Source organism: Linepithema humile, chromosome 7, assembly GCF_040581485.1.
Source record: "Linepithema humile isolate Giens D197 chromosome 7, Lhum_UNIL_v1.0, whole genome shotgun sequence".
Lineage (NCBI taxonomy): Eukaryota > Metazoa > Arthropoda > Insecta > Hymenoptera > Formicidae > Linepithema > Linepithema humile.
Genome location: NC_090134.1, coordinates 18,746,290 through 18,764,437, shown reverse-complemented (window position 1 = coordinate 18,764,437; position 18,148 = coordinate 18,746,290). Strand labels below are relative to the sequence as shown.

At 38.1% G+C, this 18,148-nt stretch overlaps 4 protein-coding genes and 2 pseudogenes across 5 annotated transcripts in view; 3 read left to right on the top strand and 3 right to left on the bottom strand.

The window, feature by feature from the left end:
- On the bottom strand, positions 1-5,300 carry LOC105669981 (sarcoplasmic reticulum histidine-rich calcium-binding protein-like). The gene is made up of 2 exons (XM_012363224.2): positions 3,689-5,300; positions 1-1,678 (listed from the first exon to the last, which is right to left on the bottom strand). The coding sequence occupies exons 1-2, from the start codon at positions 4,434-4,436 to the stop codon at positions 1,485-1,487; spliced, it is 942 nt and encodes a 313-aa protein (XP_012218647.2). The 5' UTR covers positions 4,437-5,300; the 3' UTR covers positions 1-1,484.
- tsl (torso-like) overlaps positions 1-18,148 on the bottom strand; it is a 311,116-nt gene that overhangs the window by 189,025 nt on the left and 103,943 nt on the right. The window lies entirely within an intron of this gene.
- LOC105669983 (sarcoplasmic reticulum histidine-rich calcium-binding protein-like) lies at positions 5,305-6,627 on the top strand. Its single transcript, XM_012363227.2, has one exon. The coding sequence runs from the start codon at positions 5,692-5,694 to the stop codon at positions 6,427-6,429; it is 738 nt and encodes a 245-aa protein (XP_012218650.1). The 5' UTR covers positions 5,305-5,691; the 3' UTR covers positions 6,430-6,627.
- Positions 7,238-8,741, bottom strand: LOC105669958 (uncharacterized). Its single transcript, XM_012363185.2, has 2 exons — positions 7,937-8,741; positions 7,238-7,787 (listed from the first exon to the last, which is right to left on the bottom strand). Exons 1-2 carry the CDS (start codon positions 8,739-8,741, stop codon positions 7,312-7,314), a joined length of 1,281 nt encoding a protein of 426 aa, XP_012218608.2. The 3' UTR covers positions 7,238-7,311.
- Positions 8,733-11,036, top strand: LOC105669985 (uncharacterized; annotated as a pseudogene).
- LOC137000966 (uncharacterized) lies at positions 12,739-16,152 on the top strand (annotated as a pseudogene).

Sequence of the window (18,148 nt, the reverse complement as noted above, 5' to 3'; positions counted from 1 at the left end):
CTTTATCTCGTGCAAAAAGCGATTAAAAGAAATAAATTTTTTTGTCTCTAGTCTGGGAGCAACCTGCGGAAATGCTACGCAAATGTCACGTGTTTCTGAATCCTCATTAATTTGGCCGAATAGCGCGATTATTCTAGCTTCATGAAAGCACGCGGAATCACAGCGCAGAACACCGCGTACTTCTTCAAGCGCATTCGTCCTTTCCCTTTTTTTCGCATACACAGCAGCCACTTCAATTACATTAATTAAACCACCCACACGTACATTACAAGCCGAAACAATAGCGGACCCTTTCGACGGCCGCCGGAATTGTCACATGGCGGAGCATTTCAAGTAGGTTCGCTGCCGCGCGCATGCAATCTCCGGCGGAGAATGGGCTCGCGCGACCCTGAACGCTCGCTACATCGTACATGGCAGTAAAGAAGTGCATAAAGCCCCCGTTAATCCGTGTCCGGAGTACCGGAATTCAATTCGGACGAACGCCATGGAAATGGCGATCTCATTTGCTACAGGGTGGGATCGTTAATCAAATCCGTGGCGCGATGAATACGATAGTAGGCGCCGCGTGTTTTTGCCACGCCTGTTTTTACAACGAACGACTCACACACAAGACGGCAAAAAGTAGTCGCAGTCCAATATCGCAGCCATGTAAAGCAGATTGAAAATGCGCTAATGAACGGTGAATATTAATTGAAAATTACAGAATGTTTCTTGCATATCCTGAATAATTTAAACGTGTATAATAATTACTGTTCCTGTTTAATCAACTTACATTGATAAGATAATAAGCGTAATAGATGAACTGCAGTGTATTCTCCGAAAGAGTTCATTGAACTAAATATTAATACCGCGAGGATACGCTGTATTTACCGCTGCCCGATAATGCGTTATAACCAATGCGGATTTAATGCTGCTTATTAATATCGGAATTTAATAAATAGCTGCAATATAGGAATTTTTATTAACAGAGCGAACGTTCGCAGGCATGCTAGTAATATATAAAGTTTGTAATTTGCACTTGTTCAATAATGAGTGTATAACTGTATAAATTGTGAAGGAAGTACAGATTCTAACATCTGAAAAATTAATAATTTATGTGGAGAAAGATGAAATATTATATAGGTTCCTTCCCCTCAAATATAATAAGCTCTAAATACGTCACGTACATCATGATGAGTGCAATGTCAAATGTTTTTATCAACATTGATAATTTTTAAGAAAATCCTCCACGCTTTTAAAACAATATAACAAGTTAAAAACAAAGTTAAAAACAAAGATTCTTTGATACGTACTGCGCGAATTGCGCACAGCGCAAACAAGCATGTTAAATACATTATTTTATTTCAACAATATATGCATGATTAACAATTAATAGACATAGAATATATATATTCTTGAGTTATACTGTGTAAGAAACGATACGGAAGTGGATAGAATTCAATATTTAAAAGCAGCTGGTGGTATCTCCCGAGCAACGAGAAATCTTAATGTCCCTTTTTGAATCCCCATTCCTTGTGATCCTCGTGACCGCCCTTCTTGCCATGATCGTGATGGTGATGGTGGTGCTCGTGATGATCATGGTGCCCCTTATGACCCTTGTGATCATGGTGATGGTGACCCTTCTCGTGGTGACCCTTCTTACCATGATGACCTTCGTGATGGTGATGATCGTGATGGCCTTTCTTAAAGTGACCTCCCTTTTTGTGACCGTGCTCGTGATGATGGCCGCCGTGCTCGTCGTGATGACCGTGATCATGGTGCTCGTCGAAGAACTCTTTATCCTTCTTGTATTCGTCGTGCTTCTTCACCTCGTGGTGACCGTGAGTGCTGTGGCCTTTGCCATAGTGTCCTTTCTCGTGAAACTTGTGACCCTTCTCTCCCTTTTCGCCATGATGATGTTCATGATGGTGGCCATCGTCGTGATGATGATGCTTTTTGTGTCCCCCGTGCTCATCGTGATGGCCATGATGATGCTCCTTGTGATGATGTCCTTTTTCGCCTTTGCCGTGATGATCGTCATGCTTGTAACCTTTATGACCCTTCCCGCCATGTTCATGATGATGATGGGAATGATGCTCCTCTCCGCCGCCACTCTCGTGACCGTGATGATGGCTGGCGGCTACCTGCAGATCGTCGTAACGATCTTTGGTAATTTCACGCGCGGTGGTAACGCAATATGTGGCGATATACATCGCCGCAAAAATGGCCACCAACGGCAATGCACCACGTATGGTGGACATAATAGAAAAAATTGTTTTAATATTCACCGTATTTTGTTTATTTCGGTAACGATACAATCTAAGTGTCTTCTAACAGCGCAAGCTGTATCATGTTACAGATCAACGAAATGATGTTATTTATATTGCAATTCTGGTGCAGCGAGCCATCAAGAGTTATAAGAACTATATATTTATATAAAGAAAATACGGCGGGGGAGTTCCGTTTCATTTCCCCCATTGCAATAAAGACAGAGTCTGTTCCACAATATTTTGTAATCCACTATTTTTGTTTACAGTTATATAAATAAAATTACCTGACGCTGATTAAACTTTCTTTATCGATACCCGATAGTTCACTGAACCTAATAGAAAGTTACACTGTCAATATTGTATAAATTTAAACCAAATAAAAAAAGTTAAAAAAAACATCCCTATTAAAATAGTTACGATAGATTTATTGTTTTTACAATCTGATTCAAAATCATACATTGTTTGTCAGTATTCTCTATATTCAACGAAACACATACGTATACTTTTTTAAAAATTTAAAAAAATGTAGCATTATATTTAATATTTGATTAAACCTTAAAATATTAATTTCACACACATTTAAACTTTGTAAAAATATTATATATATTATATATATTCATATACATAACTAAATTTAAAAAAATTAAATAGATTAAAAAAGTTTCTTCTCTCATAAATCCCATAATTAAAAATTGAATATATAATTATCAATTTATATATTCGTCTTGTTCGCTTACTTTTTTATATATATTTTTTTTAAATAACATGTAATCTATAGATTTAAAAATATTAATATATAAAATATTAATAGTACATTTTATGTGAATAATAAACACATATCTAAAAATTTTACATTCAAACAATTTTTATAAAGAATTTATTATGAAAAACATGAATTGTCTAAATAATTATATATGATTCATGCTCATTTTACTTGTACATGAAAAATATATCTGTATTTCATGGCAATATTGCAAAACTTTTGTACAAAATATTTCAATATAAAAATAAAATTTAAAATATTTCAATATAAAAATAAAATTCAAAATATTTCAATATAAAAATTTCAATATAAAGTTTATTATGTAAATATAAATGTTATTAATTTGTATTTAAAATGTACATAGAGAGATATGTACTTAGTATGCACTTAATATGTTAATATAAAAAATTTTGATATGTCAATGAGACATCGTAAGATCATTATGCTACAGATATATAGGAGAGTTATTAGGGAAAATAATAAGTTCTGAATGCTATGTATATTCGGTATAGACATTTTAATTTCTCAATAACGAAATGGTAAACCCATTATTATTCGCCACTCTAAAAATAATCAACGAAAAAACGAGGAACAAACGGCTTAACAATTCATTCTGTTTGTGTTGCGCTAAATTGACAAATTTCGCATGATTAATGATGATGGCCGTGATGACCGCCGTGGTGCCATCCATGCTTTTTGCCACCGTGATGTTCGTGCTTCTTTCCATAATCTTCGTGATGATGGTGGTGCTCTTCGTGACCATGTTTTCCATGGTGGCCATGATGATCTTCATCGTAATGTCCTTTATCATGGTGACCTTTCTTTCCATGATGATCCTCATGATGGCCGGAGTGATGATGTCCGCCCTTCTTGTGGTGGCCTTCCTTGCCATGGTGATGCTCGTGATGATCACCATGCTTCTCATGGTGACCGCCTTTGTGATGATCATCATAGAACTTGTGCTCCTTGTGAAATTCGTCTTTATGAGATTTGTGATGGTAACCATGAGTCTTCTCGCCCTTCTTATGACCCTTTCCATGGCCGAATTTCGACTCTTTATGGCCGTGTCCGTGTTCGTGATGGCTACCGTGCTCGTCATGCTCGTCGTGATGACCTTTCTTGTGGCCGCCGTGCTCGTGATGATGGCCTTCGTGATGTTCCTTGCCATGGTGGCCATGTTCACCTTCTTCGTGATGATGATGGCCCTTGTGTCCTTTATGGCCCTCTTCACCGTGTTCTCCATGATGATGAGAATGATGTTCGTGACCACCACCATGTTCATGATGATGACCATGATGGTGATGGGTACCGGCCATTTCCAGATCTCCCATCGTACTTCGGACATCGCGTGCCGACGATACGGCGATGACCGTGCATACCACGGCCATTCCTAGGAGCAAGCATGGACCTACGTATTTAGCCATATTGGCACTCTGTAGGACCAACGAGTGCAATTGACTGACCAACAATCTTTAAAGCACAGCTTATATACCTGCGGCTCCGCCAACGCTTTGCACGTAACCACTTTCGTTCCTTCGCTCTTGTTTAATCACTATACATACAGGGCTCGTATTTCGTAAAACGCTTGTTTGCACTGTACACTTGTACAGCAATCTTAGATTACTCAACAGAGCAAAACAATATTATTTTTCCAATATCAATTTCTATATTAAGTAGAATCTAGCATGTATAATATGTGTATAAAAATATAATATATGTTCAGAATCAAATTATGAGTAATATATAATTTAAAGCATATTTCAAATTTTCAAAAAAAAGTAAAATATTAATTAAAACATTTAAAAATTATAATGTGAATGATATGTATATATTTTTGAAAAAAAAAAAAAAAAAAATATTTTACATAATAAAATTTATTTTTGTATAAATTTTTTAATACAGCAACAAAATTATATTACTGAATAATGTGTAATATTTCATGCTGTTATTTTTTGCTATTTCTTATGCTCTATCAAAATTAAACAAAGAAAATCTGCAAGGAGAAATCGAGTTAGTCTAAACTTAACTAAAATGTCAGTTAATCTTGCAGCTAAAACAGTCAAGTTGATCCAGGATTTATCAGGGAGTAAATAGAAGCTGTCCGCCAATTTAGCGGTTGACGACCGACGAAACGAGACGCACAGTAAACCGGAACAATTTACCGCTTCTCATTCATTACCGCCCAATTTATTTTCTGCATCAATCGACGCATTCTTTTTATCGTTCTATTCGCCAACATTCAATAGTGATGTGCATCCCTGCATTTATCTCCATGCATATATATTAATCGTACAAATTTCCATCTGTTATAGAAATAAATTAGAACTGTCGAAAACCAGCGTGTTACCGTTCGACGAGGTGACAAAAACGCTCTTATTTAGACTCTATGGACGCAGTTTGGCAAGCAGGCCAACGATTTCAATAATTATTACATAATGGCCCGAGCGACAGTCGCGGACTCACTGAAATCCGCATTACGATTTAAACAGGTTAAGGAGACGTTGCTTTCGCAACGGTCTAACGAGCCAAGAAAGAACCCTGGCCTACCCTCATATCGATTATCCTGCGATCGATATATAATCCGAGCGAGGCGACTGGTTTAATCATACCTACCGATCACAGCGGCGAAGTCAAACACCTCTCGTTGATATTGGATCGAACGAGAATAAACACGGCACGATGAGCAGATTGGCGGCGATCTGCCTGCTGGCAGCGTGCATCGCCTCTCACTGCGTGACCACCGCACGCGAGATCACTAGAGCTCATTACGACGATTTGCAGGTAGCCGCTACCCACCATCATCATGAAAGCGGCCATGGAGAAGAACACCATTCCGATCATCATCATCATCATGGCGGGAAGGGAGACAAGGGCTATAAATCCGGGCATCATCACGACAAAGGAGAAAAAGGGCATCATGATAAGGAGGGCCATTCTGGACATTATCACGAGGACGAAGGACATAAAAAACATCATCATCACGATGACGGTTACTACAGCGAGCATCACAAGGGCGAGAAAGGAGAGAAAGGTCACAAATTCCACGAAAAGGGACATTTTGGCAAAGGCCACAACACGAAGGGGCATCACGAGGTCCACAAGCTTGATGAATTCAAAAAGGATAAAGAATTTTTCGACGAACATCATGATCACGGTCATCATGAGGAACACGGAGGCCATCATCACGAACACGGGCATAAAAAAGGAGGCCACTTCAAGAAAGGACATCACGATCACCACCATCATGAGGGTCATCATGGCAAGAAAGGTCACCATGAGAAAGGACACCATCATCACGATCACAAGGGCCATAAAGGCCACGGCGGTCACGATGAGCATCATCACCATCATCATCATCATGGCAAAAAGGGCGGCCATGAGGATCACAAACATTGGGGATTCAAAAAGGGGCATTAATACAAATATAAAAATTATTATCTCGCTAGTTTTGCTTGTTGAATTATGTTCATTGAATATCACGCTGCATTAATTGTTGTACATGTCAATGAGCAGAGAATAAAACTTTTTCAATAGACATATTACATTTCATTTATATATTTTCGCATGTTATTGTAACTATATATTATTCAGCTGCGATGTATAATCTGCGTTTATTAAGACATCACTTTTTTTTTGCGCTGATACATGTTTCCTGTGAATGCGCAATGGCTTGCATTCATCTTGAATACTATAAATGTATATTGGACGTAAAATGAAATTATTTCCACTGTCGACCGTAACTCGCGAAATCGGTAACTGTCGTAATAATTTAGTGGAGTTTCACGTTTTGTGCTACATCAGTCACGCTTCTGCGGTGCAACAGCTGTTACAAGAAAATATGGTTGCTCGTTACATACAATTTCCATAAAACCGTTCAGTCACCGCATTCAATGGTGTAATTGACACGATTTTGTTATTGTTTTTATCAAGCGTTTCTCAGGAATATAATATACCTACTTTAAAATCAACAAGTTAAAATGACTGAATCGATTCGAATTACATATCTAGCTCTACTACACAGAGGAAATGTATTATAAATTAATACTGTGACGATATTCACGCTATATAGGATTCAATAAGTGTAATATCAATTTCCATCAATTATATTTTCGACGATTATCTTGTAGATAAATGTCGCTTTCAATATTTGTTTAACGTGCTATTTATTAAAAATCTGTTTCATAAATATATTTTGTTATAATTTTATTATAAATTATTGTTCAATATAAAACTTAAATAGATAAAATTATTATCATATTTTAAATACACGCTGTACGCGATATTAATTAATGATATTAATCAGTTTTTTTCGTATTCATGCTTTTTAGTTAAATGCGCGTCTTCGTCGGAGCCGTAACTTTTATAATTATTATAAAAGGAGTTTTCACCTTTCTCCTTGTTATAACCATGATCGCGATTTTGTGTATGCTCTTTGTCGTAAAAGCCTTTTTTTCCATCATTTTCATACCCGAACCCAGACTCGTGATATCCGCCTTTCTTGAAATCGCCTTCAGCAGCATTATGATGTTCGTCAGCAACGACGTGCTTGTCGAAATAACCTTTCTTGTGGTTCTCGTCATAGAAATCGGTGAGTTTTTTATATTCATCCTTGTGGTAGACTTTATGAAAGCCGCTGGTCTTTTGCCCCTTTTTGTGGTATGACGTTTGCCCATAGCTGCTACCCTTCTCACCTCTCTCAGTCTCGTCATAGCGCCCATAATTCTCGGTTACGTCGCTACGCCCCTTTTTGTTCCCAGTTTCGATATCATAATGTTCTGAAAGATCCAGCAAGAAAATAACATTCCGCCCAATGAATTTATTTATCGAAAAATATAAACATGTAAATCCGATCGTTCTAAATGTAATCGGTATATAAAAATTCAATAACTCTGTCTACTAAAAAAAGAAATATATAACAATCCACCTTGTTGCCTGCTTTTATCATGCTGCCCACGTTCACCCACGTCAAATTCCACTCGTTTGTTGTACCCTTTGTCACCCTTTTCTCCATGAGCGGAATTCCGCACAGTCGAATACTTTTCGCCGAGTTCGAACGAAACGTCGATATCTGAACGAGGGTTGTCGAGACCCTGAATAGGATGAGTCGCTATAAAATCAGCCGCTTTCTCGCGGTTCTCAGTCACGTGATCTTTAGCCTCTTCTTTTTCGTCGTCGTTATTTTCGTCATCGCTGTCATAATCATTATCCTTTTCATTTTCACTTGCCTCAATGTCGCTCCTTTTGTCGATATTTCTATTCGTCTCGCTTGGTCTAGATGCGTCAGACGCATAATACGGCGCCCGAGGAACTAGCTTAGGCGGCTCAAGTGACTGCGCGTATTTCGCTAATTGGCCCGCACCATAATTAATGAAACCATCGTGCGAGTAAGGCTGGCGCGCAATTTCGTGCTTCGCAGTCGCATACGTGAGCAGAACGGGTTCGTGCGGTGACGCAGTTTCAGAAACGACGGGCGCAACAGGTGCAGGACTGCCGACGACGTAATGCACCGGCGCCGGTGCATGGTAGTAATGTCCGCTTCCGTGATTGGTGTACCGCACGTACGAGACCGGAAAGCGCCCTAGTTGATTGTACGCGTATCCGTTGGCTGAGGTCTCGAGATCGGCTATTCTCATCTTAGAGACCATCATATGCGATGTCCCCGACGGCGATGCACCATTGCCGCATACGCCGACGGCGAACAGCACAACCGTCGCCAAACTTGCAATCATCGCAGCTGCAGCCTTGTTCGCGTAGACACAGCACCGGATAATAATCGTTATTACGTCCTGCGGCTCAATTGCTCGACACTGTCATATTCATTTGTTCACGTTATCGCTTTATATACACACGCGAGAAGGACGTTAATCTTTCTATCGCATAAGTAACCAACTGTTTAACGCCACCGAGCGTTTCAGGGTCGACACTTCAATTGCGAAACGGGCGATGTAGTTCTTTCACGATATCAATCAAGGCCCGCATTAGTTTTGGCAAAAAATTCTACGCCGGTTATAATTGAAGTCACGGAGAATATTCAGGACGGTTTAAATCAAGGTTTCGAAGAAAATAAAATTCGAATACTAACAATCATTCAATGGAAATATTTCTTACAGATCGTAATGCCTTTAGAATTCCTGCTCTCTGTGAAATTCCGATCTAATCCCGCGAGTTCGCTTTGCATCGTCGATTGACTGGCGTGCCCGACCTTGAATTGCACGCTACGCCAGAGACATTGCGACCGTGTGAAATCGACAGTGCGGATTTGTCGAAATGTCGCGCAAGTCGTCCTTCCAGATGCATTCGGCACTTCTGGGCGAAAGCCAATGGTCACCGGATCGGCCAAGCGATTGTCGCGCGATATAAAAGAGCTGGTATTATTGCAATCATCACAGTGTGTGTCAGCGCGTTTGTGCGATTCGTACCACATCAAAAGCCACTCTAACAATTGCTGTTCACTCACAAATACGCTTTACGCTCAATTTATAGATCAAATTGGATTATCCACTGGTGCTTTTAAGCAACGGAAATTGTCCACAAAACAAATGAAGATTTATCAAAAATGGTTTAGCGCAGGATGGTGCGCCGCCTGCATTTTACTCTGCGTTTACGCGCATCCGGCGAAAGATCGACTTAAAATGTATAATAGAAATTCGAAATTCTTCGATCCAGAAACGATTAATGGTTACGATTTCGAGGAGGAAGTACCTACGACTAAATTATCGAGAGAGATTATCGAGGACAGTCTGGAAGAATACGAGGAGAAAGGCCCGTCGACAATGAGAGCGATTACTACAAGAGCAAAGAGCAACGTGGTTCTGTTACCTTTGATTATAGAACCCGAAGCGGAGATGCTGCCGCCGGGTTATAAAAGTGTGAAGCCGCCCGGAGTCAGCCACATGGAACTTGTATTCGCGAGATCGCAAATCGACTCGCCGGGCCGCAGGAGCGCGACGTTACGAGCTTCGACGAAAGGTAAATCCGGTAGATTTGATCAAGATGACGACGCGGATTACGCCGCTTCGCAGCAAGAGACGCAGATCGCAAGAAATGATCAAGGTAGCGACAGCCGCGTTGTCTCCGAGGTAAGTTCTCAGGGTAATTCGAAAAAAGAAAAAAAGAAAAGCAAATACAGCGAAAGCTCCGGTGTGAGAAAGAGCCATTCCGAAAATGAGGATCGCGTGAAAAATCATAAAAAAAAGGTAGCAAAGAAGAAGGGAGCCGCCTATGAGACTAGAGATGATCGCAAAAAAACTCACAACGCCGCTGGATATCGCAAAGTTTATCACAAGGACGAGTTCAAGAAAGACGCCGATTTCTACGATAACGAACGTCAGGGTGGACACTTCGAGAACCACGGTCGATACGGAGAGAAGCACGCCGTCGCCGAAGGCATGTACGTGAAAGGCAAGAAACGATCGCAGATTGATCGAGGTGGAAGCCAATAACCAGAGGAGGTTCGGAAAGACGAGGGCCGACCGAGAAGCCCAAGGTCATGTCGCGACGAATTCTTCGGGAACTTGAACGGATTCATAAAGCAGACTGGCTTAGCGAAGGGTTGAAAGTTCGCTTTCGACAGCAACGACAGCCCGACAAGTGTTAACACATAACGATACTAATAAGACACGTGTGAGTTATGATTGTACCACTAGCTACGAGTTTCACGAGAAATTAAAATATAACAAATGTACATTACGTTTATTCATTCATTCATTCAATACGCGTGTATTCATTATATTTCACGTCAGGTCTCATATATCCATTGTGCGTTTAATAAAATATAAAATAAGGTGAGCGCAAAATTTTGTTTCTAGATATACATAAAAATTGATAAAATAATTCTAGGTTCGTGACATTCGGCTTTACAAAATATTAGTCTGCAATGTTTCTATAAGACATCGATTTCTTTCATAAATGGTTTTTGAATAAATAATATTGTGATATTGTTATTATTTCTTTCTTTCCTTGTCAATAGCGTATGCAAAGTTTCATTGTGCCAATTTAAAATGAATCGATATTTTTTTATAAACAGTGTATTTATTCGCGTTGAATTTTTAATATTAAATATTAAATTAAAAGTCAACATTAAAGTCAATATTAAATGTAAGTTAAGATAAATATATCGTTTTTTTAAACATCTAGTCCAACTCTACGATTTCTTTTTCCTTTTGCAGTTGAAAAACGTTTTTTTCATTAATCATAATTTTTTATTCAATCTTTCATTCAATTTTTTGAAGCGTGAATATTTTTTACTTGCCTTGCAATAAATTTAATTTCGCGTTTTCCCCAATTCATCACGACACGGCGGTTCTATTTTTATTTACGTAACCGGCCGATGATCGAACACGGTCTGTGGCAGCCACATACGCGGCCAGCGGACGGTTAATGGATATTAATAATGGCCGTATTGTTGCGCCGATAAATTGCAATCTTTCGCGGGTGGCCCGACCGCGAAATGAGAATGAAGGCACATAATTGATGCATATACGGGTCGTTGTATCTCCCCGCGTTCTCATTGCGGGTTCGCCATCGCCGTCCGCGGGGGCTTTCCACTTCGGTAACGTATACCTATCGGTCTCCACCATTTCCCCCGCGTACAGTCTGACTACGATATACGTATAAAGCCCGTATCCCCCTTCGTGGCTCAATGAGCTCGGGTTCCCCGCATTCATCAACAATAAGCCGCGGTACCTACCGCTCTCGTATACGTATCTCACGCGTACCGCCTTATGTATTTACGTGTATGTGTGTGCGTGTATGCGCAACCACACTCTCTTGTATACGCGTATTGATGTATATACGTGCACGCACACGGCGTTTATATTATATGTATCTGCCCGTTTATGTATACGTATATATGAAGGCGCATGTATATCGGAAGCTGTGGAACGCGGCGCGAATACATAAATCAGGTGCCGCTCTGCAGGCTGCCACCCATATCACTTCGTACAACGGCCATGAATGAATAGAGCTGTGTTTGAGTTATCGTCCGACCTGGTCTTCCAGAAACTGCGGAACGCCGGCGTTAAGTTTTACCGCCCGGAATGCTTCTTAATGGAAATGAAATGCATTCTTCTTTAAAGCTGCCTCGAATTTTGCAAAATTCGGCATGACAAAATGAGATCAGTGAACATTATTTAATCATGTAAATAATTTTAAGATTTTACTCGACATCCTCTCGCGAAAACTTGACGCATACGTAACAAACGTCAGTTCGTGGATAATTTATGTCAAAGAAGTAGACGGTTTCGCCCCGATGGCGACGTTTTATTCCGAGAAGAAATGCAATTTATCTTCTGATAATCTCCAATCCTTCGAAAGCGGACGTTCGCCTCGTATCTTGCTTTCCTTCCTTTTTATTTGACCGTCACACGTCCGATGTGCCCGTGTGATTCTCTAAGAACGGCTGATTTTGAGGGTCTGATCGTCTTTCTGCGGTAGTTTATTGTCACCCGTTTATCTTCGCTGGGAAAAATCTTAGTAATAAAACAGTAAGAAAATCTGCCGCATTCTAATGGTACTTGTTTCTTTTAAATGACATGAAATATACGGTGACATAAAGAGGTCAGAAGAATGTGTCGCAAGGATATAGAAAATATAAACAATATTTTTAACATTATTAAACATCTGCGCACAATTTTACAAATAATTGTCATTACTTATTAATAGGTCAAAAAGAAGAAAATAAGATATTTTCACGTTTCTACCTCATAAAATACATAGACAAGCAAACATAAATCTGAGAATCCTTTGCGGAATGCGTACATCGCTTGGATATGTGTTGAATGTTTTAGTGGAGAATTATACGAATACATATAATACATATGTATATTTGTAGGATAAAAGAGATCACAGTGGAAAAAATATGACATCGATCTTGTCGAGGTTGGTTCGTCCTGTCAAAAGGTGCATGGAATACAAATTGTGTATACTCGGTATACTTAGAAATCGAAGGTTGTCATCGGAGCATCGTCGTGCAAAATCATACAATAAAATCCACTGTAAGTTTAAACTTACGCTTTGTATAAAAATGTCATAAAAATAAAATATCTAATGAAATCGTAAAATTCTTTATAAACCTCATGGATTTTACATATTTTTTGTCAAGAGAGATTGTTAAATATTAAAGTTCTAAGTAGTTTCATTAATTTTATATATAATAACACAAAAAATCATAATATGTATTCATGCACCACAGTTCATCGACCAGTCTACAAGACAAGATTGGCTTTCCCGGCGGACTACGATAGGATAATAACTTTTATGAACGATACGTACTTCTAGAATAGACCCAGTCATGATGAGCATAGATTTAGGAGAGCAAGAACCCGCGCCGTTATATGTTGAAGCTTATGCATGACGAGGGTATGACGATAATCGCCGAGGGACAGGACAATTGTATCGTAGGGGCAGCGGTAAACGCGGACTCCTGTCCCAAGGACAGGAGTCCGCGTTTACCGCTGTCCCGACAAGTTCGTCGAGCTCGCTAGGTGCTGCGAATGCGGGCCGACCCGCGACGTGATCGAGTTCGAGGCTTACGTGACCCGCAAGCCGAATCTCTGGAAGCGCTACCGCATTCTCAAGATCTTCGAGTGTAGCTATCTCGCGGTCGAGCCGGACTTCCGGAACCATGGTATTGCCAGAAAGCTCGCTGCTAGATAGCTGGTATCTCGCGCGCGATTGCGGCTATCGATTGTTTCGCGTTGACTGCAGCAATAGGTGAGTCCGACCGAATTTGACCGTGGTATTCTGGTTAGATTATGGACATGTTCGGAATGCAAGTCGTTTCGACGCGACCCGCTCGCCTCGAAGGGATCTTGAGTAAATTTCGCGATAGGCCGTGTCAATGTGGAGGAGATCGCTGGACTCTATCCGTCATACATCATACGCTCGGCGTAACTGTTACCTTGTAATTCGAACTGTCCCGCGAGGGCAAAGTAACTGATATATGGCTTCGTGTCGCATAAAAAAAAAAATACGACCGAGTTTATTGGGATTAGTGTAATGTGCGATGACTTGATGCATTTCTCAGAGTATGAGCACGTTATCCGATATCGCGACATCGTGTATCGTCCCCTTGCAGCCATATATTATACAAATCGAGTTGCGATGTGCAAAATTAAATTGACAGATTCATGTGGATATTAATCTGAAGTCTGATATCTCTACTTAACGCGAAATATATTCATTATAGATACATCGCGCGGATCGCAGAAGCTTTTGAATAGAAACGAGTATGCACAATTCCTTTTAACCAATATATTAAAAATGGCGAGCTTATGTTTAAGTATATTAAAAAGCCACATACCAAATTTACATCAATCTGGTCATATTTTGCAAAGATTATTGCCTACCCTATAACGAATGCAAAACAACATCAGCACCTAAAATACATCAGAAGAAAAGCTAATATCTCCTGTGTTATTTCATCAGTAAAACTTCAACGTTTCTATTAAATTATCATACTTCATAATTTGTTTATATCAGAAATCAAATTTTGTTTGTAGCTATAGTAAGAATAATTTATAAGGAATCTTATGCATTTTAAATGATATAATGAGCTTGGTTTGTAAACTTTTAAACTGTTTAACGCAAATGTTTATAATTAAGTTAATATTATTCGTACTTGTCGTTAATAATTATTGTTATATCAAAATTAACCAAAAGTAAATTATTAAAAATAGATTCGCAGTGACAATGGCGCACAATAGTCCGTGCGTCTGTTTCTCCGCTAGTCTAAAACAAAGTTTTTGTTCGCTTTGATGACATACATCGATTTCACAAGTACTAATCCCGACAGTGGCTTATTGGAATAGTCTGTCACAGCCGAGAACAGTGATTGATGAGTTCAACGGCAGCTTATCCCGCGAGGAAACTCCTTTGAGTACGATTGAATAATACATAGCGGCGCGCAAATGAAATTCCCGATATTTGACTTCTAAGCTTCTACCTCTCGAACGAAAGCCCGGCGGCTAAACTTCGGCTGCCTGCGAAATTACGATTGCTCGGAGTTGCGAATGTACCAAACTCGGTTTCCAAATTTAAGCAGAAAGAGACGGATTCTCTCTTTCGCATCGGCAACGTCTATCGAGTCTCCCCGTGAAAAGGGTACGATAGAATCGGTAATTGTCTGCCAAACAAGGCTAGGCTATTCGCCGATCAATTACCGTCATAAAACATTAACAATCCGTGGAACGAATTCAATTGTATATACGTAAGGACTAAAATGTGTTTGAGAATCGTAACTGAATTGTCGACCTGAGATCATCTATCATTAGTTAAGTCAACTAATTTGCAAAACAATTTGCGAAACGATTCGTCCATTATAATCTATTACTGCATGCATGATGAGTAAGTCAAAATATTAAGATTCGAACATTAATAATCAAACGTGGAGCTTTTAAATGATAACATTCATAAACTTTCAATATAATTTGATAAAACACAATTTGTTCAAATAAAAAAATTAAATTTAAAAATACATATTTTTCATTATTAATTATAAATAGAAAATTATTATAAGTTACGTAATTATAAAGAATTCATAAAATAGCATAAAGAATATAGTTCTGTTATTTTTTATTTGTGTTTTATACATCTCATGATTCTTGTTTTATTTTATTGCTGGACTTGTCTCTTAACTCAAGTATGTATCAATTAAAATATTAAATTTAAGAAAAAAGTAATTAAGTTGCATCGAAATAATTATGCAATTCACGTTTATAATGATTCATGTTAAATTGCTTATAAAAACAGAAATTACGTCTTCCTAGCATATGACACATTTCCAAACAAGTTTTTAAATATATTCACGACATTGTCTTTTGACAAAATGAGATTGTTCACTACATAGATTGTCATAATATAAAATGTTTATGATGCTACTCTAGTGTTTGTTAAAAATTCATGAAAGTTGCATGCATCATTCTTTCTATGCAATATGAATAATATACACTAAGATAAAAACTTCATTATCATTCGTTGCATATTGATTATAGTATAATTAAGCCGTGCAAGGTTTATATTGTAACTATAAATGTTTGTATTAAAAAAAACGTCAAAGAAGAGAGAAGTTATACATATGTAAATTAAACCTGTTTCTCATGCAATCGTTCTTGAGTTTTATGTAAAAATTTTAAAAATCTAAAATATATATATATATATATATATATATATATATATATATTAAATACTTAATATAAATATATTAAGTATTTATACTTAATATATAAATATATTAAATATATTATTCTATAATATTTAAGAAATACTTAAATATTATAGAAATATCATATAAAATTCTAATTGTAAACATTTTTAAACATTGTTTTTTTATTTATAGAGAGAGTTTCTAGAAAAATTCAAAAAATAAATTTGATTTACATGACAAACGCATTAATTAGCCTTTTAAGTTCAACTATGTTTTGCGTTAGAATATTCGTGAAACTTCATATTCGTATTAGCACGTGCCAAGAAATATGTACAGTATAACCAAAAAGGATTCGAGTAGACTATTCGGACCTCTCAAAAACGATCTTAGGCCGATCTCGAACCCGTAATGATTAATGGAGTTAGGGAGCTGCGCGCAGTTCCGTAATACCGTAGCAACTATCAAGTCGGAATTACAGTTGAGAAACTGCGGGGTGAGTTAAAGGAACCGTCGGCGTCTCGGTCGACGGCGGATTTTGTCGTCTCTCCTTGGTTCCGATCACGTACGAAGCTTGATTTGATTTTGATTCGGCGTACAGCAGAAACGCATTTAATACACGTGCTTGCGTGAGGGGCGCGCGTGTATCGACTAAGAATGAACGTTGACCAATAAAACTGCATGCCCGATGTCGTTGCTATGTTATTATATAAGCGCGGAAAAAAAAAAAAAAAAAAAAAAAAAAAAAAACCAAAATGTGTATTTGAACATATTAAATTTCAATTACCATATCTGATATTCACAAATATGATATTGTCATATTTATATATATAACATTTTTTAGTGTTCAACAAAGCAATTTTTTCTATGCAATTAGAGAAAAATGTGCCTTTGAATGCAACTGCTCAATCAGTTATTTCAATCGACTACTGCGAATGTAATGGAACTTTTTCGTAAGTGCGGCGAATAAATTTTCAATTAGTAAACTATGTTTCTGCATACATGATACGAGATCGGTGATGGTACGGAACGATAAACGGTTTCCTCTACTAACGTATATGTGCGGTCGGAGTTCGCTCAGACGCTCTCGGACACGGTGTGAACGAGCTAAATCTGCATAATTTCAATCCACAGCGCAGCACACACATCTGTGTAACTCCGGAACTGCGCGTTTGCGCACCGTAAACAGCAGTTCGAGTGATTTTGCTAATATCGGGAATTGTTTGCCGAATTGAAATAGTTCGACTTGAGACTTCCGGCCTCGCTTCTTCCGCCGTTTTAACCGTGCGTGTCGGCATTGGTCGCGGTTTCTATCGAGGATTCTGCTGTTGCTTCTCCCGCAATACCTGAACACGTTTGCGGATATCTCGTGATACTAGCAGAGCTCTTAGGCGGAATTCAATCATGTTAGCCGGCGTTTATTTCTGATCGAGTTCGTGGAAACGTGCGCTTCTCGTGACGCTCGTTTACACACGTATACCATGTTAGCCTGCACGATTTTCGTATTACACTTTGCATTTTATTTAACGGAATTGTTAAACATTTTAATTAATTCTTTTAATTTAAAAAAAAATTTAAAAATAATTTTTAAAGCTTGTTTCCTGAAATTTTACACAAACACATAATAAAAAAGAAAAATTTTATTTGAAGTGACAAGGCTAACTTGCTAGTTGCACATATCTTATACTATAGTGATAAGATATATATGTAATTACACTGCACTTACAATACAATAATTTGCTCTTTCGATGTAATAGTATAAAATCTTCATGAGTCATGAGTCAGTTAGCTTTTAAGTCACAAGCTTATATATTCAAAATTTACCCATTAATGATTTAAATTAGCTTTTAATAAAAAAAAATATTGCTTTCAGACTACTCTAAAATTTTTAATTTGCATTTTAATCATTAAAAAATTGAAAAATTTACAACAAAGCATTCTTTCACGAGATATCGCAATTATTATTATATTATTATTATGTTGTTATGTAGTTAT

Excerpts from the sequence above, each read along its gene's own strand:
- LOC105669981 (XM_012363224.2), bottom strand. The coding sequence starts at position 4,436 with ATGGCTAAATACGTAGGTCCATGCTTGCTCCTAGGAATGGCCGTGGTA. Across the intron at positions 1,679-3,688 it reads AAAGCATGGATGGCACCACG|GCCATCACGATCATCACCAT; the intron begins GCGGTCATCACG and ends ACTTTAAGAAAG.
- LOC105669983 (XM_012363227.2), top strand. The coding sequence starts at position 5,692 with ATGAGCAGATTGGCGGCGATCTGCCTGCTGGCAGCGTGCATCGCCTCT.
- LOC105669958 (XM_012363185.2), bottom strand. The coding sequence starts at position 8,741 with ATGATTGCAAGTTTGGCGACGGTTGTGCTGTTCGCCGTCGGCGTATGC. Across the intron at positions 7,788-7,936 it reads TGATAAAAGCAGGCAACAAG|AACATTATGATATCGAAACT; the intron begins GTGGATTGTTAT and ends TGGATCTTTCAG.